Source organism: Sphaeramia orbicularis, chromosome 2 (genome assembly GCF_902148855.1).
Source record: "Sphaeramia orbicularis chromosome 2, fSphaOr1.1, whole genome shotgun sequence".
Taxonomy (NCBI): domain Eukaryota; kingdom Metazoa; phylum Chordata; class Actinopteri; order Kurtiformes; family Apogonidae; genus Sphaeramia; species Sphaeramia orbicularis.
The window spans coordinates 7,960,121-7,985,426 of NC_043958.1; the positions used below are offsets into that span (position 1 = coordinate 7,960,121).

General features: G+C 38.1%; 2 protein-coding genes across 5 annotated transcripts in view; one reads left to right on the plus strand and one right to left on the minus strand.

Moving 5' to 3' along the window:
* Positions 1 to 1,123: 1,123 nt before the first annotated feature.
* LOC115436040 (proteoglycan 3-like) lies at positions 1,124 to 5,120 on the plus strand. Its single transcript, XM_030158745.1, has 4 exons — positions 1,124 to 1,789; positions 1,883 to 2,020; positions 3,631 to 3,742; positions 4,937 to 5,120. The coding sequence occupies exons 1-4, from the start codon at positions 1,142 to 1,144 to the stop codon at positions 5,008 to 5,010; spliced, it is 972 nt and encodes a 323-aa protein (XP_030014605.1). The 5' UTR covers positions 1,124 to 1,141; the 3' UTR covers positions 5,011 to 5,120.
* A 113-nt stretch (positions 5,121 to 5,233) lies between these two features.
* The window catches only part of nbeal1 (neurobeachin-like 1), a 55,711-nt gene continuing 35,638 nt past the window's right edge, over positions 5,234 to 25,306 (minus strand). For 2 of the 4 annotated variants that reach the window (XM_030158720.1, XM_030158711.1), the window contains 25 exons: positions 24,328 to 24,636; positions 23,940 to 24,089; positions 23,658 to 23,815; positions 22,648 to 22,772; positions 21,088 to 21,214; positions 20,820 to 20,968; positions 19,373 to 19,506; positions 19,119 to 19,220; positions 18,888 to 18,983; positions 18,197 to 18,321; positions 17,960 to 18,100; positions 17,585 to 17,715; positions 17,051 to 17,160; positions 16,751 to 16,868; positions 16,458 to 16,555; positions 15,689 to 15,805; positions 15,504 to 15,593; positions 13,840 to 13,949; positions 13,583 to 13,755; positions 13,381 to 13,475; positions 13,164 to 13,280; positions 11,770 to 11,931; positions 11,473 to 11,621; positions 9,702 to 9,837; positions 5,234 to 8,308 (listed from right to left, as the gene is read on the minus strand). In XM_030158720.1, coding sequence (XP_030014580.1) covers positions 8,204 to 8,308; positions 9,702 to 9,837; positions 11,473 to 11,621; positions 11,770 to 11,931; positions 13,164 to 13,280; positions 13,381 to 13,475; positions 13,583 to 13,755; positions 13,840 to 13,949; positions 15,504 to 15,593; positions 15,689 to 15,805; positions 16,458 to 16,555; positions 16,751 to 16,868; positions 17,051 to 17,160; positions 17,585 to 17,715; positions 17,960 to 18,100; positions 18,197 to 18,321; positions 18,888 to 18,983; positions 19,119 to 19,220; positions 19,373 to 19,506; positions 20,820 to 20,968; positions 21,088 to 21,214; positions 22,648 to 22,772; positions 23,658 to 23,815; positions 23,940 to 24,089; positions 24,328 to 24,636 — 3,327 coding nt within the window. In that variant the 3' untranslated portion in view covers positions 5,234 to 8,203. Of the gene's footprint in view, positions 9,838 to 11,472; positions 11,622 to 11,769; positions 11,932 to 13,163; positions 13,281 to 13,380; positions 13,476 to 13,582; positions 13,756 to 13,839; positions 13,950 to 15,503; positions 15,594 to 15,688; positions 15,806 to 16,457; positions 16,556 to 16,750; positions 16,869 to 17,050; positions 17,161 to 17,584; positions 17,716 to 17,959; positions 18,101 to 18,196; positions 18,322 to 18,887; positions 18,984 to 19,118; positions 19,221 to 19,372; positions 19,507 to 20,819; positions 20,969 to 21,087; positions 21,215 to 22,647; positions 22,773 to 23,657; positions 23,816 to 23,939; positions 24,090 to 24,327; positions 24,637 to 25,306 lie in introns of all 4 variants that reach the window. The other 2 variants (XM_030158697.1, XM_030158705.1) reach the window with 1 other exon arrangement.

Genomic DNA, 25,306 nt, shown 5'->3' on the forward strand with positions numbered 1-25,306 from the left:
GATGGATTAATAAAGTATCTAAACATTTATTGTTACATGAAGAGAACACTTGAACATCATGGAATACAGACAACTGAGTTATGATAAATTTAATTAACCAGTAAGAAATGAAGGGATAACATTTCACCTGTGGTTGAAAAGCCACTCATAATTTCAGTGGAGTAGAAAATGCTTATTTTAAAGTAAAATTATTTTAAAAAAGTCAATGAGCATTAAAAGTTCACGCCATAATTAATATTACTTAATACCAGCAGCAGCAGCAGTAATAATAATAATAATAATAATAATAATAATAATAATGATGATAATGGAAAATTGCTAAATTAAGAATAATTGTTATGCAATCAAGTACTAACTCCTGTGTGTATCATGTGACTAAAACAGACAGAAAAGAAAACATGGAATGCCTGAAAGCACCGTTTTTGTCAGTACAATGTCATAGCTATTGATGTAAGAACTGAAGTGATTTTGGTTATTATCAAGAAAACATGGAAAATGGATAGATATCAGCTCTGAAATTAAATTATTACGAGCTATTTTTGTTATCATTATATTTGTCCAAACAAATGTACCTTTAGTTGTACCAGGCATTAAAATGAACAAGAAATTGAAGAAAACAAGGGTGGTCTAATTGTTTTTTCTGCATATTATATCATTGTATATTAGAGACCATGTATTTTGAGCATTTCTGAATATTGGGAAGGAATTACATTTACCACAAAACTTTAGAAATAATTAAATGCATTGGCTAATCATCATATTTTACCTTAGTATATACTGGTATATTTATATGCTCTTCAATCTGCCTCCCATCTCCAGGTTATATGTCTCCTCCACTGGGAAATGGACATGGGGAGATGGAGAGAAGACAGTGGCTGACCAATGAGTGTAAGGACCTCAAATGGCTCATATAGTCTGAAAATAATCCCATTGGAGGTCTGAGATAAAATAATATTTGACAAAGAAGTTAAGTCTGAGCTTCTGTTTTCCAGTTCCTGTTGATGTTCCAGCCCAGAGGAGTGGAAGCGGCTGGGTTCGGGTGGAGGAACTGGTTGATTCTGATCTCCCAAGTGGTTTTAGACAGGGAACAGAACCAGTTCATAAGGTCCCAGAGGGTTTCAGACAGGGAACTGAGCCATTCATGTCTATCCCAGATGGATTCAGACAAGGAACAGAACCCATCAGGTCTATTCCAGATGGATTCAGACAGGGAACTGAACCAATGAGGTCTATCCCAGATGGATTCAGACAGGGAACCGAACCAATGAGGTCTATCCCTGATGGTTTCAGACAGGGAACCGAACCAATGAGGTCTATCCCAGATGGATTCAGACAGGGAACAGAACCCATCAGGTCTATCCCTGATGGTTTCAGACAGGGAACAGAACCCGTCAGGTCTATTCCAGATGGATTCAGACAGGGAACAGAACCAATGAGGTCTATTCCAGATGGTTTCAGACAGGGAACCGAACCAATGAGGTCTATTCCAGATGGTTTCAGACAGGGAACCGAACCAATGAGGTCTATTCCAGATGGTTTCAGACAGGGAACCGAACCTGTCAGGTCTATTCCAGATGGTTTCAGACAGGGAACCGAACCTGTCAGGTCTATTCCAGATGGTTTCAGACAGGGAACCGAACCTGTCAGGTCTATTCCAGACGGTTTTAGGCAGGGAACCGAACCCTCCACATCCAAGCAGCAAACACGGACTGTTTCATGCAAGGGGGAGGTCATTGATGGACGTTGCTATGAATTCAACCCCACACCAATGTCCTTCCAAGATGCAGAGGTTCAACAAACATCTGATAGTTTTTCATCATATCAACACTTCCATAAACTGTCACGCATGTGAACAGAATCTGTCCTTCCTTTCTGTGTTTAGGCCTCTTGCAGAAGTCTGGCCCCAAATGCTGAGCTATCATCTGTAACCAGTGATAACCTCCATGCCCGTCTGGTTTCCCTGGTAACCAGTGGTGGGGACAGAACCCCTGTGTTAACCTGGCTGGGAGGCAGAGTCAAGGCAAGTCCGTCTGATAAACACACATAAAAGAGAATGTCAATATTTAATAAAAATAAGCACTGTGTTAGTTGTTAGCTACATTTGGGACATGTCCATACCTCTTTTTCAAAGGTCAGGTTTGGTTCCCATCACTTTAAAAGTATAATTTGTCAGTAGTAGCAGCGGTACATATTCTGACTCCAGTAGAAGTAAAAAAAGAAAAAAAACAAGTATTTAAGTCAAACTATGAAGGATATTTCAACTAGTTGTTTATATGCAAACCAAATCAAATTCACATATTGCTATCATGTGAAAACTATTAACCCAATTATTGTTTGTGTCTTGTTTCCAATCTTTGTAATTTGTTTGAAATGTGAGATAAACCAGCTTTCACCATAAATATTCACTATCAAAAGAGAAACTATGACATAAAATCCCTCCTAGCCTAAGGATTCTAATGATGTACCAATCACTACTTAAGAAAATTCTTTGTCTTGGAGCACGACACACAGCTCTGTCATATTTCAAGGCAGTGATATTGGATATTTTTTATATATTCATGTGGTGATGCAACTGTGGATGTATATAGAAAAGGGTTAGTTCTCAGCTGAAGTTGAGGACTTGTTCAAACACAATATAGACAATAGTATTGGGACATGCTGAATTCAGGTGTCTGGGTTACAAAACAATAATGATAAATGTCCTCATATAGTTTTCTATTGTGATAAATATTAGGAAATATGGATATTTATAAACTATATGGACAAAAATATTGGGACACATCATGGCCACAACTCGTGAGATATCCTGTTCGTGCAGATTTGAGATAAAAACATCAATATTTCCTTAAAGTTTAACGGGACGTGAAGAAAGTAAGTGGTTAGTTGTGGCAGAAAATTATTATTTACAGCAAGAGCATGAAAAATACTTTAGAAATTTAGGGGTACAACATTTAAAATCATAGTCATGAATAAAAAAAAAACAAAAACATAAAAACAAAATCAATGTTGAGAGAAATTAAGTAAAAGCCATCTCTGAGGCATTTTGTAAGCAACAATAACAATTTAAACAAAACTAACCAATGCAATGATATTTATGGCAACATAAAGCTATATTATGACATTTGTTATTATTGTTTTGTATCCCAGACCCCTGTGAAAAAAGAAACACCGGAATTCAAAGTGTCCCAATACTTGTGTCCATATAATGTATTTTTTCTGAGTTCTTCTGTCCTCATGACTTCCCGGCACAAAGTGGCGCCCTTGAGCTCTGCTGCTCTACTGTATATCCAGAAAACATGTCTAAGAACTAAAAATAAACTCCTCTGATGTTGTTGGAAACTCATCATTTCTAATCAAGTTCTTACTGATGTGACGCCAACAGTCTGGTTCTATACTGTGGCACTGAACGAAGGCCAAGGATACTGTCATCAGATACGTTATCAACAAGACTGATAGTGTTATTCTAACACTGGTGAAACACTGACCTTGGAACTTTTGTTCAGAAATGGTTTATGTTCCAGTCACTAAGCCAGGATGATGAATTATACTTGATTTTTTTTTAATATTGTCACAATTTCATAACCATGTACAACTCCGACTAAATGTGTGTCCTCGTTGAACGCACCTCAGAACCAGCAGGGATCATGGGTAGACGGGTCAGAGTGGAGTTACAGCGACTGGATGCCAGGTCACCCCAACATCCACACTGATAAACCTGTCTGTGTGGAGATGTTCAAGATCGGTAAGACTCGCACATCAGAATATCTGACGGTCAATGTCTAAGGCCAGCATTTCATAGAGATTATGTCTCTAAATGGTGAATTTGTAAAGAAATAACAATGTTAGAATGGAGTTTTTCACATTTAAACATCCATTATGGCTCCTTTCATACCAACTCATGTCAAGAATTTTCCATAAAAGATCGAAATGAAAATTACACTTAATTTTTGTCACCTACTGCAACAAGTTAATGATGTTCCAGATGCAGAAATTAGTTCAAAAAGCACTGAACTTGTTAAATAACCTGTGCAGAAATCATCTAGTGAACAAACCAAATCATTATAGGTTATAATTTGCTCAATATTGAAGTCAACATAATACAAATATTTGTCTATGAAATAAAACCACTGAATATAGTATTACTGCCAATGAAAATTACACTACATGACCATTTTGACTTTGTATAAATCTGCAGTGAATATTAACATTTTATCATCAGAAGGAAATACAGATTTTTCAGCTTACCAAGATCTGAGGAAGTCCATTTATGATGTATGACCAAAAAATGATATTAATATGATAGACAATCACTATTTAATTGCAAGAAAGTGGAGACATTCACCCCCCAAACTGAATTATTCTTCATTCTGGTACTTATTTTTGTTAATTTGAGCCCAGAAACTAAGCATACATGTTCTAAATTATCCTCAGGGTTTTCATGATGTATGTTCAGTTTATGGCGTACACTTTTCAGTCCAATCCTGTTAAAAATAAGCAACAGATGAGCGTTGTTTATCGGAATGTTTTGGCTCTGATGAAGTTTTTATAAGAAGAGAATCCATGACATGAGCTGAAAAAAAAGCTGCATTAAATAGGCCGAGTGACACTGGTTTCATTAAATGTTTATAGAACAGACATTTTGATAAGATTAAATAAGATGACTTTATATCACAGCTTGATAAGATACTCAAAGTTGCATTAAAGTGGTCTTTGCCCTGATGTACAAACAGACAAACCCTTCAACATGTCTTATCTTTGCCCTAATTCACTTGACGCAAGCATTTTTAATTACCTTAACACCATAAATAAATGCAGATAAACCGTAAACTTTACACTTTGCCCCGTTGTTTTATTAACTGCTCTCAATAACATGTGAATAGATGATGTTTACTGACATTTTCCATAAATCTGTCCCTACCCTCCTGTCTTTGTCTAGACCAGAGCTGGTGGACGGCTGCAGACTGCGAACTGAAGAGGGCGTCCATCTGCTCATACCCAGTCTCTGCATGAAAACCACAGACAGACACAGAATAAGAGTGGGAAACTTGATTTATCTGCTTCCTATTGCGTGTCCTAAAAGGACTCGGGTCCAGTTTGTGTCTCTGAATAAATTTTGGCATCTGAAACCTGCGGTCGTGGTTTTGTTTAAGGAATCTGTAACAAATGTTCTTACCTCAGCTGCTGCAATCACTCTTCATTCTTCTTTTCGCAGTAAAAACCTCTGACACATGGATAAATTTAGACAAGACTTTAATGATCATCTTCTACTTGTGTATACAAAGCAGTTTGTACAGATTAGGGAGCCAAGTTAAAACAATTTGTTACAATTTAGTACCTGGAAAGTGCAAAAGTACATTTCAAATACGCCAAAATAAAAATCATGCTGTACATTATATACTGTATTCATAAATAATCACAGATATACACACATCCATTTGGTGACAATCACAGAGAATGTTGCTAAGACACAAAATAGTACTTCTTGATTTCAATTTATAGTCATATATTCTTGGTTCCCGTTGAAACTGTGAAGGTTTTACATCTGGAATGCTGTTTTCTTTTTATTCATTGTAAGGTCAGGGATGATAAGCTTGGATAATACCAATCTAGTTCATTATTAACACCACGCTGAGATAAAGGCACTCTATTGCAGTTGTGGAAGTCAGTTTAACAACTTAAACTTAACAGCGGTCTTTCTGAATAACATGAATGAATTAAAAAAAAAAAAAAAAATGCATTGGGAATTTATGCACCTTTCACAGAAATCTCTCAAACAAGGACACAGATTGGTCTTTACACTCCACCTCTCAATGATGCTTAAATAAAAACTAAATACAAAAATCACATGAAAAAAAAAAGAACCATTAGAGCAACCCTGTGTCCAATACTGAATCCATGACAGAGCCAAAATATAGTTCACAGAATCAGAGACACCATATCAACATGTATGATAAAAATCTAAAATTTGGCTATAAAAAAAAAAAAAAAAAAATGAACACATGCTTCATCGACATGTACACACATAATGCAAACAACTCACACACACAGATCCGGTGCAAAAATATGAATCACACATCCACAGCTTTGAACTGTGATGTTTTTGTGATTTGGATATTACAGAGTACAGAAACCACATTCACGCACCAAAATACATGTCGACATGACCAAAACATGCAGACGATGCCCAAAAAAAAAAAAAAAAAATCCAAAAACTCCTCTGAAATCAGTCAGATCGTAATGAGCAGTACGGAGAATGAGATGCAGATATAGTACGAGAGTGCTGAAGGCATTTCGAGGGGGAAGGAGGGGGTCCCATGGCAGGTTTGGGTGCATTTACTGTCCCATTTAAGCTAGAGGAAGACTGGTGAAAACGGGGCTAGCTGAGCAACCGATGTGGGAAAGACTAGAAGAAAGCGTCGACCGGGACCCGACGAAAGGAGCTGTATTGCTGTTAACACTGACATCTCAAAAAGCCCTTAAGGAAATGTTCTTCCTCCTTCTTTTACAGGTACGCCCAACAGTCAGAAAGAGGTTAAAATATGCACACCGGTGTCTGTATCCAAAGTGTGATTAAAACAAAGAAGAAAAAAAAAAAAATCTGCTACTTTCACTTATAAATAAACATGGATTCAAGTAACTTAAAACATTCGATGAAGTGGGGGGGAACCAAGTGTTATTTAGCAGAGACGTTGATAAATACATCTTCATGTGAGAACTTGCTGTGTTTGAGAATGTAGTGTTTCACTTAGAGGGAGAATTATCAAAAAAAAAAAAAAAAGTTTCTCAAATAAAACAAGACTAATCTAGGGCTGGGTATCAAGTTTAGATACTTTTTGGCACTGACTGAATTGCTTAGAAGCTAGTGACTATCAAGGAGCATCAATGCATGCAGAATGAACGCACTTTATTAATAACGTTATCTTTGTAAACAGGTTTATCATTTTTACTGTAAAACTGCCAGAAAATATGAAACTTAAGTGGTGAAAAAATAACTTTGTTTTATGTTACGAAACTAAGATTTGTAACTTACAGTAATGCAATTTTTCTTTGTGTCAAAATGCAAAATTGATATTGAAACAAGTATCGTACAGGAACCACTATCAAAGCCAAACATCAGTATCAGTCCCGGTGGTGAATGTCTGTACAATATCCAGCCCTAGCAAAATCTAAATGTATAAATTCACAAAAAAAAAAAAAAAAAAAAAAAAAACGACTTTTCCACCCTTGTGTTTGCTACTTAATCTCAAAATGGACCGACAACCCCATGCATATGAACCGAAATTGCCGGATACAAGCATAAAATTTGTCAAAACACAACGCAAAACAAACAAACAAACAAAAAAAAACCTTCAGTAAAAACAACAACGCAGACTTTCACAATTACAAAAAAAACATGAAAAGTCACACACACATTTATAAAAATGTATAGAAAAGGCCTAGAGTTTGGTCTTGTGGGTGATGGAGCCGTCTTACTGCATAAGGCTGCTATGTGGCAGCTTTGAGGCAACCATGAAAAGCTTCGGCCTACAGAGCACAGGCCCGCCTGTCTGCACCAAGACAAACGAAGGGGGGACAAAAAAGGCCACTTGAAACGATATTTTAGAGATAAAGCATCTGCAATACAACATGCACCCACGCACACACGCTCACGGAATACGCACAAACATCCATGCTAGCAGTTCAGCAATCGAGAGCTCCTGAGCTAGGAGAGCGTTTAGCTGGCGGATCGAGTCAAACCTGAGCCAAGCAGGTCGACGGATACACAGTGCCTCTGTGTGTGAACAGGCTCCTGGTTGAGGAGATGTAGTTTAATGTCAAAATGATAATGATTAGCTGGAAGATTGAGAGAGAAGTTGCAGTGGTGTGTTTAGGAGTGGTGGGTAGTGGTGTGAGGGTGCTGAGGCTGGCGCTACATTTGGATTAAAAGCACAGCGCCAGCGCCGAACGGTCAATCCAAAGCAGCTTTACACACAGACAGAAACCTGAACACACACATGGACATGCAGACTTAGTGATAATAATGTATGTCCAGCACATGGAAACCACTGTCCACCACTCATGAAACCGTGGATGAGCAGTCAGATATGAGGAGGAGAAGGAGGAGGAGAAGGAGACCTGTTTTGATGACTGACAGGCATGGAGGTGGACTGGGTGACTGGAATGTGGTGGAGGGGAGGGTTTAGGGCTCAGGGACGGGGGTGGGTCAGGTCTGGTCGTGCTGGGTGTTGTACACCGTCTCCCCCGAGGAGATCTGGGTCAGCTTCTTGCTTGAGCCCCACAGCTTCCGCGTAATCTGGCCTGAACGCATCTGAGAAGAGCGGAGGAGGAAGAGGAGGAGGAGGAGGAGGAGGAGGAGGGGAAAGTGGGGAAGAAAGTGTGAAGTCATAGAAAACAAAAGGAGAAGGGGAAGGAGGAGGGATATGATTCATGAGTGATTGATTAGTTCATTGGAGCTTGATTACTCGTGAAGCGACAGAAGACGATTGCATTGACTGAAGAGAAAAGATTAGACACCTGATCTTGTAATTTTCAGAAAAGTTAAGCCTATTACCATCCCATAACCTGGGATATATTCAACAAAAATGATGAATTTCACATACAAATATTCATGCACTGAAATCCAATTAAGGTACTATTCATCATCTATTTGGAATAATTGCGTCATATGATAAATAGGCTCAACTTTTCTCATAATTCTGGGATTTTTTCTCAGAATTAAAGGCTCGGGATCTTTTAATTAGGAGATAAGGTGTATAATATTTTTCTTTAGTGAAGGCAATGCGCTTCCATATAAAGCTGATGATGAAATTTAACAAAAAAAGAAAATCGAGCTTGATTCACTTTGCTGTGAGTCAATTTATACAGAGAAGATGAGAAGCAGAAAGGTGCAATGATTCAGTTCAATTTCGGGGGGGGGGGGTCACCTGTACTACACGTGTACTATTTACATTATTAAAACACGAAACTCTATCTGGCACATTTATTAGTTTGCATCATTTGATTGTAGCTACACTAGTGTTATGGCTTGAGTTTGCAGAAGCGTTATTTAGTGTTAGGTTTTGTTTCACAGCATATTTGTTAGAATTCCTAAGCATACAGGTAAAACAATGACACTTCAGGTTAATATTATGGGATGGAGTCGTCCACGTCCCATGTCATTGGCAAATCAAGTCAAATATGGCACAGATGCCAATATATATATATATATATATAAAAAAAAACACAATGAGGTAAAAGCACAATATGTATTTTCTATATCACAGTTGTAGTTTTGTGTGTCTGCTGAAGGAATGTGTGAAATCTGAATGGCTCAGGTGTTGTATTTGATAAGCGATGAGTTAAGCCTAATGACTGACCGAGGGTGACGACCATCCCTGAGAAGGAGACGCGACTGTAGGTTTCGATCTTTAAGGACATTGAGGCCAAACAAATTTGAATGTATTTATCCATCAGCAGGTTTGTGTACGTTATGTGTGTAGCTCCAGCATTTGCAGATCTACAGCAGTAGGAGGGAGAGGCAGGGACTAGGTCTAGAGCTGCTAGGGTTTGTGGGAACTGCAAGTGGGGCTAAACACCAGCTGGTCTCGCTGGTGCAGCAGGCGAGTGGGTGAGCGAGCTCGAAGCGGGGCCAGCAAAGGAGAGGCCATGAGCGGCGATCCCTCCAGACTCTGAGCGATGTAGTTCCTCAGCGAGTTTTTTACCTCCGCTGGCTTGCCCACGCCCACGATGATCAGTTTCCCGTCCTCCAGGCCCACCAGGACGTGGCTCTGCTCCTTCGTGACCGATACGCAACGCACCGGCACACGCATAGCCATGGGTTCAGCACACAGAGCCAGGCTGCAGAGGAAAAGAGGTGAAGGTTAAATATGCACATGCAGATAAGAGAGGGTCAGAAAGAATGTGTGCATAAGCAAATGGATTTTACAACACAGAGTAAACATCAGCTACATCAATCAGTTTCATGCTTTACTCAGAATTATTCATGTCTGAGAAATTATTAATCAATCAACAGTTTCAATCAATGCATATGACAAAAACTTCTTTCATCTATGTTACTTAAAGTGCTCTTTAACACTGCCTCTGCAGAATAAACATAAGCCAATGTTTGGTGTCGATCAATTATATTGACGTACACTTGCTTACCTAACTTATCAAACAGGAAAAGCAGAAGTCATGACTGCAAATTACTTTAGTGTTTGGATTACAATAGACAATTAATACTAAAAGTAAAACTACAAGTGAAAAAAATCATGAATTGCTGGTAAAATCAGCTTTGTTTTGCACTTAATGTTAATATTTGTGATACTTAATTGTGCAACATGGCTTTCCTAAGAATAACTAAAACCAGGGTTTGTACAGGTTTCTACAAATTAAATTTAAGACTTTTTAAGGCCTTTAAAAAACTACTTAGAGCAGAATTTAATGCCTATTTCACAGCCGTACTGGCAAAAATTTGCGACTCTTAGAATTTAGGAAAATGTATTTATTTACTCCAGTGCCTTGATTCCTCCTGTTCTCAGTCATTTCTCACCAGAGGCTATAAAGTTAGCAATAACTAGCTCCTAATTTCAATATAAATTGAGGAGGTGGAACGAGTCTGAGTAGACTAATGTTACTTTCTTTACAGTTTGGACATTCAACAGACACATTTATTTACTTATTTATTTAACCTTTATTGAACCAGGTAAGTTCTCATTTCCAACAATGACCTGGCCACATTTACCGTAATTTCCAGACTATAAACCGCTACTTTTTTCACACGTTTTGAACCCTGCGGCTTAAACAGTGATGCAGCTAAGTCATGTTTTACAGGCTAATGAGCTTTATGCCACCAATACATTTAGGCTTGTCACACCACATCAATGACATCACCGAACAGGTCACAGTGGACCAATGAAACCACTCCAATCACCGTAAACTCACTAAATTCTTCAGATCAGTCATTTTGTGCGTCATGCACACACCCTCACCATGGAAAACACACAAAGAAATGTATATGAGGCAGCTTTTAAGTTAAAGGCGATCGATCTGGCTGTTGAAGAAGGAAATAGGGCTGCTGCACGTAAGCTTGGCCTCAATGAATCGATGGTGAGACGTGGGAGAGGGCAGTGCGCGGCTTATATTCAGGTGTGCTCCATAGTCTGGAAATTACGGTAAACACAATACAGCAAACAAGTTTATGGCAACATAACTTAAGACCTACCATATCAAATTTAATACCTATTAAAGACTTTAGGTATTAAATGCAGATTTGTAAATTCAAGACTTAAGACTTTTTAAGACTACATGGGAACCCTGTAAAACTAAGATAAAAACTTTATCTTTATATGGTAAATTCCTCCAAATAAAAAAAATGAAAATAAATACTTATGCACTAAATATACATAAGACCTTTAATAAATGTACATTTTAGTGTGTGTGTGTACTGAACTTCAGGCTTCATCTTATCACAGTGCACGGGTAGAAGTTTACCTGTAGAGGTCTCGGATCGACAGGTATCCCTGCTCACTGCCGATAACCACAAACTCTCCTGAAACACACATATCTGTCACCTGCTCCTTCAGAGGTTCGCTGCACAGGTACTTCCCGTTTACAGAGTACAGATGGAGCGCATTTTTATCCTGGAAGAACAAAAATACCTCTTCAGTTATCAGAAAGCAGAAGTGGATCTGTCCTGTAAGTGTTAATGTGTGAGTGAACTAAAGTGTCCTCCAGGCATTAACAGTAACATCTGTATCTGGATCAGTGTTAAAGTCCAACTGTATGCACCTTCAGTGTTGCTTTGCCTTCGATGCAGGTGTGTACCAGAAGGTGACCCTCCCAGGACACAGCTAGATGGAGGATGGACAGTGGCAGGGAACTGTCACAAGGTGGACGCAAGCAACGCATGTACTGACCCCGACGAACTGTGTGGATGATCACTGTCCCATCCTGGATCAGAGAGAATGGTGAATGTTGGTGAATGGATGGTCAAGTTTGAGCAAACAATTTCATTTTAATCACACCTTTTACACCTTTTGCTTGCTCTTTATCCAAAAAAAATTGACTTTATGTACTTTTATACTTGTGTGCCTACTTTTTTGGTTGAGATTGTACCTGTTGTGTGCAGTAGAAAAGTTCATTTTAATAAATGTACATATGAATGAATGCATAATTTGCAGTAAATTATGTTTTACTGACAGAAACGTTTTCAGAATATATGAAAATCACAAAATGCATGAATATCACACAAACAACTTTCACTTGAATAATTCTAGTACCGATTGGTTAGTGAAATCATATAAAGTGCTTTCCTCATGTATTTATTTTACAAGATTATGCACCTTTTAACCTACTCTAAAATTCAGAGAAACTTTTTTCCATACTTTATTAAGACTTTCACACAAAATTCCACAGTTTTTAATACTTTCGAGACCTGCGCAAGCATCCCTGCTTTTAAGGGATTCTTTTTTTTTTTTTTTAAATTATACCAGTTGAGACTATTGGAAATTCACACTTAATTTACATGGACTTATTTTAAGAATGAAAAGTATGTTTTAACCCATAAAGACCCAAACACCCACTGGTGACCAAAATCATTTACTGATATAAAAAGTTAAATAACTACATGTACTACATCAATACATGTAAATAATTGGTGTAAAATAGAGTTTGTCATCTTTTCATGGTCGTCAGATATGACCCATTTGGACATTCAGAGGCTCAGTAGTGAACGTGGAAACACCATCATATTCTACAACATTGATTCACCAGTAAAACTCATGGAGTTTAATAAATGACAGTGAATGGAGACGCTTATTCTTATGTTAAGTTCATGATATATTTTACTGAAAAAGCAACTTTTTCCTCCATTTTCTCTGTTTTTGATATAATAACCCTCAACTTTAATTTGAGCTTTTATGAACATCAATCATGATCAGTAAATTAAATGTAGGAGAACACCTGACTTTCCCTTAAGAATCTCAAAAACTGATGATAATAGTATAATAAATGGTGATAAATCACTTAAGAAAAGTTAAAAATTGAGGAAAAACTATTTGGGAACTGCCACAAAAGTAACACTGGGACTTTATGGGTTAATGGGAAGATGAGATGTAATGCAGCAAGTTGCAAAGCGTTGTTGTGAATTTTTGAAGAGGCTTGTGTGCGTGATGTAGTCTTACCCGGGATCCAGACACCGCCATGTCCAGCTCTGTGCTGATGTTGACGCTGACCACCTCGTCTGTGTGTCCATACAACACCTGAACCGGTTTGGGACAAAGACCCACAGGAGCTCCACCCTGAAAAACAAAACAAAAGATAAAACGACATACTAGTAGAAATGTGACATAAGGAAAACCAGTGTCTCTCTGGATGTTCATGAGAACTGGTGGTCTTCACCTGCTGCTGAACCTGCCACACCATGCAGGTTGTGTCTCTAGAACCCGAGATCAGATGGATGCCGCAGTGATCTGTCGACAAGCAGGTAACGATGTCTGGAATAGAGACAAATGGTAACTGGTCAGACGGAACAGGATGCCGCTGACAAACAGAAAAAGAATTGGTCTGTTTGTTCACAGGTGTATGTGTACGGTCTGTTTACCCATGTGTCTAATGTGCTGTCCCACTGTCTTGCCCTTGACCAATGAGGTAACCCGAATGCTGTTGTCCCAGTGTCCGCCGCTGAAGAGCAACTTGCCGTCATGTGAAACCACAAACAGTCCTGCGGTGACCTCCACACCTGGTGCGAAGGGTCCCGACAGGAAACGCTGTGTCCTGGACATGAGAAAAGGTAAAGGTGAGGTCATTTACTGCCAAAGTACTGAACGAGTACATCTGTTGTGGGTGCAGTAATCTCACTTAATGTTTGACACTGTGGGGTCTTTGATGAAGGTGAAGTAGTTGGAGATGTTTTTGTTGTAAGGAAGCCATCCATGGGTCCCAACCAGGCAGTTCTGACTCACAGTCACCTGGAAATAGCACATGCATTACTGATCTACAGGGGAACATCCATCTGAATAATGCTCTAGGTTATAATACCACGTGAAGCAAAAACTCAAAAAAAGTAATCATCTCTTCATTGTCACCATCTTAATCCTCCCACCCCTCCCACTCCCTCTACAGCGTCCTGCCTTCAGGAAAAAGGTAATGAAGCCTCTAGGCCTGATCCACAACACAGCTTTGTCTATCAGGTTGTCAAGGATACTGAACTCTACAAATTTGAAAACCATTAAGTGTAAAAACTGTGTTGTTTGTCTAAGCAATGCGATCTTTGTAACCCCTTGACCTCATGACTTGTTTGTTTTATTTTTGAATCTGTAAAAAAAAAAAACTTTCATAAAAAAAGAGTTTAAAAAAAAAAAGGATGCTGAACTCTGTCCACTACCTCCCCCCTCCCCTCTGCCCCTGGACTGTGACCCACCCCCACATTTACACAAGAACTCCACCTCAACCCACTTTATTACAAATAATGCACTATTGCCATATCTGCTGCTGCTGTTCTGATCCATTATTCGCCTTATAGCCGTTACAGACTGGACTACCACTGCAGCTGTAAATAGATTTATATATACACTTTATATTCTACTATAGTTTATTCTTTACACTACCTAACTATTCCTACTCTATTCTATTCTATTCTATTCTATAGAGAGAGAGATAGAGAGATAGAGAGATAAAGATAGATAGATAGATAGATAGATAGATAGATAGATAGATAGATAGATAGATAGATAGATAGATAGATAGATAGATAGATAGATAGATAGATAGATAGATAGATAGATAGATAGATAGATAGATAGATAGATAGATAGATAGATAGATTTTTTTTTATTGTATGGCTTTTTAATAACAAGGTTGTTGTTGAAGGCGCCATTCTCTGTATGTCCTATGCATCTAGTGAACTGACAATAAAAAAATGGAATATTTGAATCTTATTATCATTTTTGCTTGAATATACATCTTGTAATAAATTAGTTGATAAAATAAAGGCGCTGAGCTATTTTGAATGATAATTAAACAACCAAAAAGCATGTCTTCGTCTGTACATGTTATTATTGACAATTAAGCTAAATTCCAGTTAAGATCAGTGACTATGCTTTTCTTAAAAGGCAACAACATAAATGTAATAACACAATACGTTTACATAAGACAAATGAACTTACAACTCAGAAGTCCAACTAGGAAAACTCACTTAAGCTTCTATTTTTTGTTGAAAACTGTAATGGACTTTTGCTAATAAAGTATCAAATTGCTGCTGCTACCATGACTAAAAGTGCAGCTCCCATATTTAGCAAAATGTAAGAAATTACAGCAAAATACAGGACCATTTATTGACTTTACTGTAGGCTGTTAATAGGCTGTTAATACATAAGTTGTTATTGTACATACAGTTCTTTCTTTCTTTTAATACGCAAAGATTAAGCTGACAAAAACACCGTATTGAGCTCAAATACTAGATCAGACCTCTAAGGCATTACTCAACTAAATATTAGCACGATCCATGGGGTGACAAGACTAACCATTGTGTCTGGACTGCCCTGTGTGATGAATGAGTGGGACTGGTTCTTGGGTACCACGGCCTTCACCAGTGGGACATTGTCACTGATGCCCTGGAACATAGCGAGAGAAAAGTTGATGGTTGATAGGTGTGTTTTAGTTAACCAGACCTAATAAGCTGAAAAAAACAAAAAACAAAACCACAAACCTCGACAAAGAAAGACTTGAGATCGCTGAGGTGTTCGAACATGCTGAGAGGACACGAGTCGAGCTGAGCTTTCCTCCTTTCCACTTCCTCCTGGGAGAGTCTCACTGGGTGTGGCTCCTACGTGAACACACAAACAGTTTAAAATAAACTATATCAACACTATATTACTTCACAATCCTGCAGAGTTAGTGGAAACATATTTTTTTCGTTAATATCTTTTCTTTTTTTCATTCTTTCTTTTTATTTCAATTTTCCATGGTTCACACGTTTCTTCACATAACAACTGACCATTCTCATCCATTCATCTTAAAATTACAACTGAATCACACATCATTACACCCATTACTCCACAGACAATACAGATAAGGATGATTGGTTGATTGGCCCTCCCTCAGTAATACAAAAGATGTAATTTATATAATACAAAATTAAGAACTAAACTCATTAGTACAGGAATGTTGGGGTGCACACTTGTGATATTATAAAAAATTAAAAGAAAGAGAAAAAAAAAAATCAACACAAAAGGGTTAAAAAGGAAAAAAGGTTGGGATTGGACCTGGAAAAAATTAGGTATACAGTACACGAGTTGGAGGATAAAGTTCACAACTTTTGCAAGAAATGCTTTAAGATTGTCAATGCTTTTGATATGGAAAAATGATAAAGTTGAAAAAACAAAAAGGAAAAAAGGGATGAAATGGACGTAAAACATAGGCTTAGATAAACGATGGTCAAACCATTCTTTCGTTAGAATCATGCATCTGATGTGCACCTTTAGTAACTGGCAGGGAGTTTGTCCAAAGTTGCTGATCATCCCCTCCAAAGCCTTACGCTCCTTTTCATCAGTGATGGCATCCAGGTCCACAGCCCCTGTAACAGGAAAACATTTATACAATGACACACATGCAAATCGGTTTGGTAGTGTGAATTCCAATTACTGTTTCCAAAAGTCAGGAACGTGACTTTATCACTCATTGCAAGCAAGCATTCTGCATACACTGAACTGAATTTTACTGAAGAAACAGGACATGAAATGGTCTTATGATGGCTGTTTGGAAGCTTTACCTTCATAGGTACAGTAGTAGAAGACGTTAAGAGCCTCCACCGCTGCAGGGCCCTTCTGCTTGTAACCAAAGATCAGATCAATCCACTCATGAAGGTGGGCCGACACATATTCTGACTCCTGTAAACAAAAATACAATGTCATACTAAATCAGCCATTCTAACCATACATGAACAACAAAAAAATAAATAAAACACACAGGTCATATTTAGAGTTGATTGCATTTCTCGAACAATGTCTCATGAGAATGATCCTCAAGGTGCACGTCATGCTACTGAAGAACAATTAACCCTGCATCTCACCAGGGCTTTGCGATGCTTGTAGATGAAATCCTCAGGAGACTTGGCCCATTTGGGTAGAACAACATCATTTACCCTTTCTTTAGAAATCTGCAGGCGACCTAGATCGAAGCCTGAGGACAATGAGAGTAAAGGACAAGGAAGCAGAGAACAACAAAGGAGAGATGAGACAGAAGAAAGAACAGAAGCATGTATAGAATGCACTGATAACATATAAAACACTGGACACTGAGATACATGTGTAGTCCAAATTAATCCACATGCATTTACAAGTTGCACTTCTTCCCGCCCCTTTTCAGGCATGTAAATGAAACTACTATGCTGTTTTTCTTTCTAAGACTGTCTTGATTATTGAGTTTTGTATCATTATTTCTGTTCTACTTGTTCACATACAGTATTTGTTACATTTCATTGCATGTTTGGAAAAAATCACTAAATTAAAAAAAAAAAAATCTATCAATCTGAACATGGTCCTATTCTAATAAATTATTTGATTGTTATTTCTTCTGCTTAACATGTTATATAAATAACTCTCACCATTCTGGTTTTCAAGGAACTCTGGGAAATAAAAGAATTCTGGGATCAGCTCCTTGACATCGTTGGGGTTGTCCATGAGGGTCTGCCACGTCGCTGGGATAGAATGAAACTGGCGATCTGCGCAATCAAACCTAAAGCGAGGAAGGATGAAAGTGATGAGCCAAAAGCTATCATCTCTAAACTGATGACTACAAACAGCTGCTACGAGCCTGAATGGCAAATTAACCCAATGAGTGGTGAAATTACATCCACTCAACCCGAGCTCCACTGGAGAGAGAGGAGCATCAGGAGTCCAAGAACACGAAGCGAAAAAAAATCTGTCCAGTGTTACATGCAGTAAATTGTTGTTTGGATTTGAGTGATTTGTTGACTCACCGTCCACTCTGCAGCTGGATGTGCAGCGAGGTAAAGGGCTCCACTCTGATAAGGTAGTGCATCACCCCGGCAGCGTTTGAGTAGTGGGTGCCATAATGGAACCTATCGATGGTTCCTGTTGGATCCTCGAAACTTTCATACCTGTTAAACACATTCAGAAACATTAACCCTCCTACTGTGCCTTCAACTGCTCCCCAAACTCTATCCCTGCTGCATTATTCACAGGATTACACATACTTCTCTCTCACAGCCTTAGCGTTCCGTTCATTAAGTACTGCCACTGGCTTGGAGAGATCCCTGAAAACCCGAGGATCAGACAGGTCCAGCTCCTCTGAAGTGTAGTCTGCAAGAATCCAAGGGAACTGGTGGCCCAAACACAGGGAGAAATTAGTTTAAACACTAGAATTAATTCTTTAACAACTGATTTGTCCACTGACATAGTATAAAGCAGGGGTGGGCAACCTGTGGCTCCTGGGCCACATTTGGCTTTGAAGCCATTTTCCTTTGGTTCCCTGTGGCTTTATCAAAAAAATTTAGGAAATGAATAACACGTTTTAAATATTGTGCTATTATTGTTGCAACCATAAAATCATTTGAATGTTATACAGTTGTAGGAATGCAGACTATAATCCAAACTCTTTTATTTACGCTCTTTATTTTTTTACTCTTTAATTTTTATGACACTGAGGGCATTCATCTGTATACTCCACTGCAAAGAAAGTCTTCACATACCAGTAAATTTTTGCTGCACAACACAGTAATAACAAATGACAGCTGCTCACAGCGTCACCACTTTGAGGCAAAAAATATTAAGGACATTTTTTTGGCTCCAGATAGAATTTTTTTTTTTAAATTTCTGTCCAAAAATGGCTCTTTAGATAGCAAAGGTTGCCGACTCATGGCCTAAAGCTTCACATAATGAACTTACGACAGGGTACTGAGCCAGGTTGTTGTATGTCCTGCCTGCAATAGTGTTGAGTTGCATCAAGTAGTCAAAGTTGGAGATGTCCCGGTTCACCCATTTCTGTAAATAAGGAGACATAAGCAGAAATCACTTGTAAATCAGCTCATAAGTGCTGTAAATCATACTATATGTCATTATGCTAATGCTAATTATGTTTAATGTATTTTTTATGTTGTCATGTGGATCCATTCTAACCTGTGTGAGCCCGGAGGCCTTGAGGAGCTCCTGAGGTGATCGGGTTCCGTAAAGACTGAGAGATCGCAGCAACAACATGCGGCTGTAGACCTTATTTCTCACCTGTTAATATAAAACACATTTCAAGTGTCAGTAGATATTTAGAGCCGGAGCACTAAAAGTACTTTGAGGGTTATATTTGTTTTGTTATTAGGGAACAATACGTCTCTGTTGATAGAAATTTTAAATCAGTGAAGAGAGTCAAAGTTCATCACCTCCTTCTTGAAGTTGAGGAAATAGTTGGTTTGGTCGATGAGGAAGATCTCCAGAGCTGAGCGACGCAGGTTATATCGCCGTAGGTGGACCTCTCTGATCTGAGACAGGGGCCACTTGAAGTCATGGCCCACTCCTTTAACACACATGTTGATACAGTTAAATCAAGGTGAATACTAGGAAGTTCAAGTGAGTCTTTGAAATATGATTATATTATGTCTTATAATTTTAAGCAAATGCAAAAAGACAAAAAAAAAAAAAAATCATATGCAGGGGTTTTGAAACCAAAAATAGATTAATACCTGCATATATTTTACAAATTTACAAGTTGTATTTCAATGAAATCCATAAAGTGTTGAAAAGAATTGCAAATTTGATGCCATTTCAGATGCTTTGAAGGACGATAACCTACAAGTACATTGAGACGATGGAGGCTGACTGCTCCACAGAGATGATCCACAGTCAAACTACAGGGAGGATGAATGTCATTAGAGTGTTTTGTGGAATGGAAACGAGTGTCAGAGGAAAACTTCTGAAAACCGCTGCCCAGGTAATTTCTATGTGACACATCTTGTAAATATTCATATTAGATTTGATAGCGTAGATGACTTGCACCTTTTAGCGAAGCTTCTCAAAAATGTTTTCTGGGTTAATCTTATGGTATGATTTTTATCCAGTCCAATCCAACTTTATTTGTAAAGCACTTTAAAACAACCACAATGGACCAAACTGCTGTACAGAAGAATAAATAAAACCTAAATAAAAGAATAAAATACAAGAATAGATTAAAAGACATAAAAAGCTGTACAATTTAATTAATTTTTCTTTAATTTTATGAAGCATTCCATTTTTTATGTTTGCATATGTAGACATCATATCATTATATTAACATTTCAGAAATGTGGAAAAGCCTTTATCCTGCTTTGAACCACATCTTGGCTTATTGGTATTTAGAAAGACACCGGAAAATTGTTAAATGTATACATCTGATTCTTGGTTTCAACTGAAAAGTGACGCCAACGGAAACAGAAGTAATATCAGTAATGAAACTGTCTCTCTTCTGAAGTTTTGTCTTTGATAAAGAAATTAACAGATTAAATATACTTAGTAAATAAGGTGGAAAAAGCATCAACACTAATAAATTGCCTGTTCAAATTGTAAACATTACAGACATTAAACATATGGTAATCAGCAAATGAATACTAATATTTATCATCTGTGCAGATAAATTAATATGATATGTGGTGATGAAAACATTGTGTTTAATCCACAATTTCCCAGTTTGGAATCAATCAAGTATATCTATCTATCCATCTTAAATTGATCAAAAACTGAATAACTGAGATATGGGTCTGTCCAGAGAGTACTACAGTAGTCTGTGTGAGGATAAATTAAGCGTTAAGTGATAAAAAGCTAAACTGCATGAATCGATAAACACAGCCTTCCCACCTTCCTCTTTTTCCTGGCTGCTGTCATAGAAGTAAATATGTTGGGTGGTGAGTTCCAGTCGACCAGGAACCACGTCCACAATGGTGACTAGCTCACAGTCCTCCCACAGCACCAGCTTCTCTTTCTGCCCTGCTTCCTCTGCCTCAACCCTGTAGAACAAAGACAAAGAATGGGGTTAAGTTAAAAAAAAAAAAAAAGGGCCTTAATATATTTTTGACTTTGCTATAACTATTAAAACTTGAGTTTTGTGCTGTATTTGGTGACTGACTGGTTATTAGCAGTGGCAGCGTCTTCCTCTGGCAGCTCCAGGATGTCGTCTTCCAGGTCACTGACTTTGACTTGCTTCACAGCCTCCAGCAGCAGAGATTCTGGGTTTACACGCTGCTGATGGACACCTGGACAAAGCAGAAAAGACAGGAGAGGATTAAAAACCCACCCAAGGCATGAGCAGATGGTGCAGCGGCAAATATCAGATGACAGGGCTGTAAATTAGCTTCTTATCATGCTAGCCAGTGCCTGACAATCTACATAAATTCACCTTCAAGGATCCTGCACAAGTTTGACAGTATCAAGTCACCTAGTGATGTGGATCAAATCTTTACTGCAAGCTACCTTTTACTTGCTATTAGCATTTTGAAAAAGAGAGACTTGTGCTCAGAGTCCAGCAGGTAAATTCTCCAAAACACCTTTTTTAAAAATTAATTATCACTTGTAATTGTCACTAAAATGTTCTTTAAATAGGGTTTCTGCAAGTGTCAGCAAATCTAATTTAATGCTTTTTAATGCCACTTAAATAAATTTAATGCAATGTCCAACTGCAGATACAGTTTTATATATAGTTTTATGATGGTTTACCATTGACAGACTTTAACCAGGTTCTGAATAGTTCCTCCTCCAGTCACTTCTGCTGAAACTTGCCTTTTCCCATTTTTCCAACATTTGCTAATATTCCCTCCACTCTTTTGCCACAGCACGAGCACACACACAGCACATTGCATTCCAAGCATCCTGTGTTGTGACTGTGCATCGGCCATAAACAACAGCCAATTAAAGCATTGCGCCTGTCAATCATTACACTACACTTCCGATCAAAATTATTAAATGTTTATATAATCAAAATTAATTTGAATAACAATACTTTTTTTCCATTAAGTGTTCTCAATTTTTTAATGCCTCCGGACATAGAATTTAATGCTTTTTAATGCCACGTAAGGCCTTAATTTTCACAAAATCTATTTAATAACTTTTAATGCTTTTAAAGGCAGTATTTTTTCCAAAAAATGTGTAAATAGTAATACATGCATTCACAAACATGGATAAAAAAATATTTCATTGTTGTTAACGTGCTTCTTTTGGTATTGCCAAAGTTACGTTCATGGATGGTGCTGATAAAAAAATTGTTAAATGTTAAAAAATCTGTTGTGTTTAGTGAATGTCAAACCTTGCTAAATGTTACATACAACTGCAGTATTTTTTGCCCTGATTACTAATAATTTTTATCAGCTTTAGCTTTCCTTTTTGCTCTTTATCTTTGTTTGTACCATGATTACAATTAATCATCTAAATGTCTCTCTCAGTCTAATCAGACAAAGTTCAACTCGACAACACAGTGGGAGTAGATCGATCCTCCCTCTCATGAAGCAGAAATAGGTTAGGACAGAAATCTTAAGGCTAAAGGACAAATTTCAAGGTCAGACATTTTTAACCAAGGGCAAGCTGGGTAAGATGACACTTTTCCCTTGTCATCACTATCTACTGAGTACTGGAGCAAGACTTGTCAAAATTCACAGTGAGAGAGAAGCTTCATGGACAAACAATATTGTCTTACCCAGATTGTCTCGCAGGGCGCTGGCCTCTCGGTGAGGATCAAAGTTGTAGTTACGGACCAACTTTAACCTCATGCGGGAATAGTTCTCAGCACTGGACACCCTCCAATGCATCTCATCCTGTTGCCTGAAATAAGCACAAGTCAAAGTTATACCTAAAATCTGCCAATAGCATTCATGTATCTATGTCATAAGTAATGTGTACATTTCTAGTCCTACTTTAGACTAAAAACACAGTCAGAAGTTTGAGTTTTTAGTCATTGGTTTAAGATTTCCTCGTGTACTATTTACCATTACAACAGATTATTTTTGATTAAAACATAAAAGTAAGACTCAAAAATCAGATTTGGCCATTTAGAGACAAAAAGTGATTAATCTGAGGTCTGAGTCCTTATCCTGCACTACCGCAAACAAGAAAAGTAAAAAAAAAATCCTGGTGATGTAATGACTGTGTGTATAGAAACAACCAACAGTCCAGCCTGTGTGGGGCGCTAAAACTCTACCTTATTGTTTTTAAAGTCCATCACAAAGGAGGAAGCACTAAACAGAGAAAAGTAAACTACTGTTTTTGTTACAGCATAATCAGTCTACAACTCGGTCATATAAATCTAAATCAGATATTGAAATTATAATGGTTTTCTGCTTCCTGTTTGGTGATTGAGACCGTACTGGTTGCAGACTATGCTCGCATTATTGAACTTCAGCCTTTGTTCGAATAAAAAGACTAAAACTATGATAACGTTAAACATCAGACCAATACTAGAAAAAAACAGACTAAAACAGGATATTAAGCATCAGTTTATTAAGAATATTTCATCAAATGACTGAGATGAAAGTGCACCTCAACTGTAGAAAAAGTCTCATGAGTTTATTTTAATCTGTGACCATTGGCTGAATAGTCATTTGGTGTAATGTAGGCTGTATTGTATAAAATGTTCCTGCTATTTTGTAATATCATCTTCTCTTAATAAGATAATGGCTTCTATTGATCTGTTGTATCTTCTCACAGTACCTGTCGGCCCAGGGTCCTCTCTCACACACCAGGCCTCGACGTGCTGCCTTCCACTGCCTGAGGGTGGCACTGTTTTGGCCATGCTGCAGCTTCAACATGCTGTTGTAGCGCAGGTTCTCCTGGCGTCCGCGGCGTGAGAAAGGCTCTACAAATTGTTCCTGATAGGAGAGTAAAGGCAATAATAACTTTAGGTGGAAACACAAAGAACACAAGCAATTTGAGATTGAAGGGCAACTGTTACTCTTCAGCAACGATGAACTATTTAAGACTAAAGTAACTCACCTGGAAACGGATCTTACTCTCGCCCCTTTCTCTTTCTCTTTTATGCAGATTGACCATAAAGGCCTCATAACACTCCTTCCAGTAGAGAGCCATGGTCTCATGACCCTGGCTGAATGTCTCAATTTCATACTGCTTCATGTAGGGGATAATCTGTAAACAGAGAAAAGAAGGACTGTAGCAAATGTTCTGACAAGATTGCCATTTCTTGTTACATAGAGGGAAAAGACAGCTCATTCTGTGTCATATTTAGGTTGAGTACCACTCAAACTGAATGGAAAACAGAGAAGTGCATCTATAAGGGAAATCTTGCAAATTAAAATGTATGGTGGAAAGATGCTTTTTTTCCAGTTTTATTCTTTCAAACACTCCTGAAAATGTAGCATCTTACATATTTATCGAGGTAGACGCGCCACTCTGGTGAATTGCAGTACAGCTGGAAGTCCTCAAAGAACGACGGGCTGCCGTTGGTATCTGGGAGCTGGGGCAGATGCAGCTCCATGTAGAGGAGACGGTGCACTTTAGAGAGCAGCGTTCGCAGCAGAGGAACCAGGAAGGAGTATGTTTCTTCAGTCTGCTCCTGGATGGAGCGGCGTAGGATGCCCTCTACCTTTCCTAACAGGTAGCAGGCCTCGTCCTGGCTGGAAACTTCCTTTGTCTGTAAGATGCCATTGAGCTTGGCTGTGGCCATGGCACATACCTGAGGACAGGGTCATTTATCATTTATGTGCATAAGCTTGTGTGTTTATAAGATCTAAATATCTTCTTTTTTCTACTGGTACAAGGAAACACAAGTGACACAAATGAAATAGATACAATTGCAATTTTAAAGTCTAATATGTCAGTTTTAATTTTGGCCAATTCTTGTTTTCTTTCTAAACATAGTACCTTTATGTAACTCTTCTGTAATGGACAAATAAACTATATATTTATGACATAACACTGACTATTAAATACATTTTCACACTTTACTTTAAGCTATACCAGGTTACAAGACGTTTTCTCAGGCTCCTTTACAAATAACTCAAAAAAATAAATTCCTCCAGGCCCTTGGACAAAGCTTTTTTGTACAAATAAAATCAGCTGCAAATGAATTCCAGTATTTACCATGTTACTGTGCTATAGCAGCAGCAGCAGCAGCAGATATGCAATTACTCATGGCTCAGTTCAGCAACCTGGCACCACTACTGCAGAGATGTGTAACATTCATCGCACTGGCCAAGTCAAGCTGAAAACCAGCCAATCGATTAGTGTGCCTCAGTTTTACTCACATTGTTTAATGCTTTCAGCCTGTCTGCTTATTATTAATCCAGCTTTTAGGATATTTGTTACCATTATCCATATTCAAAATGACTCAAATGAAATTAATC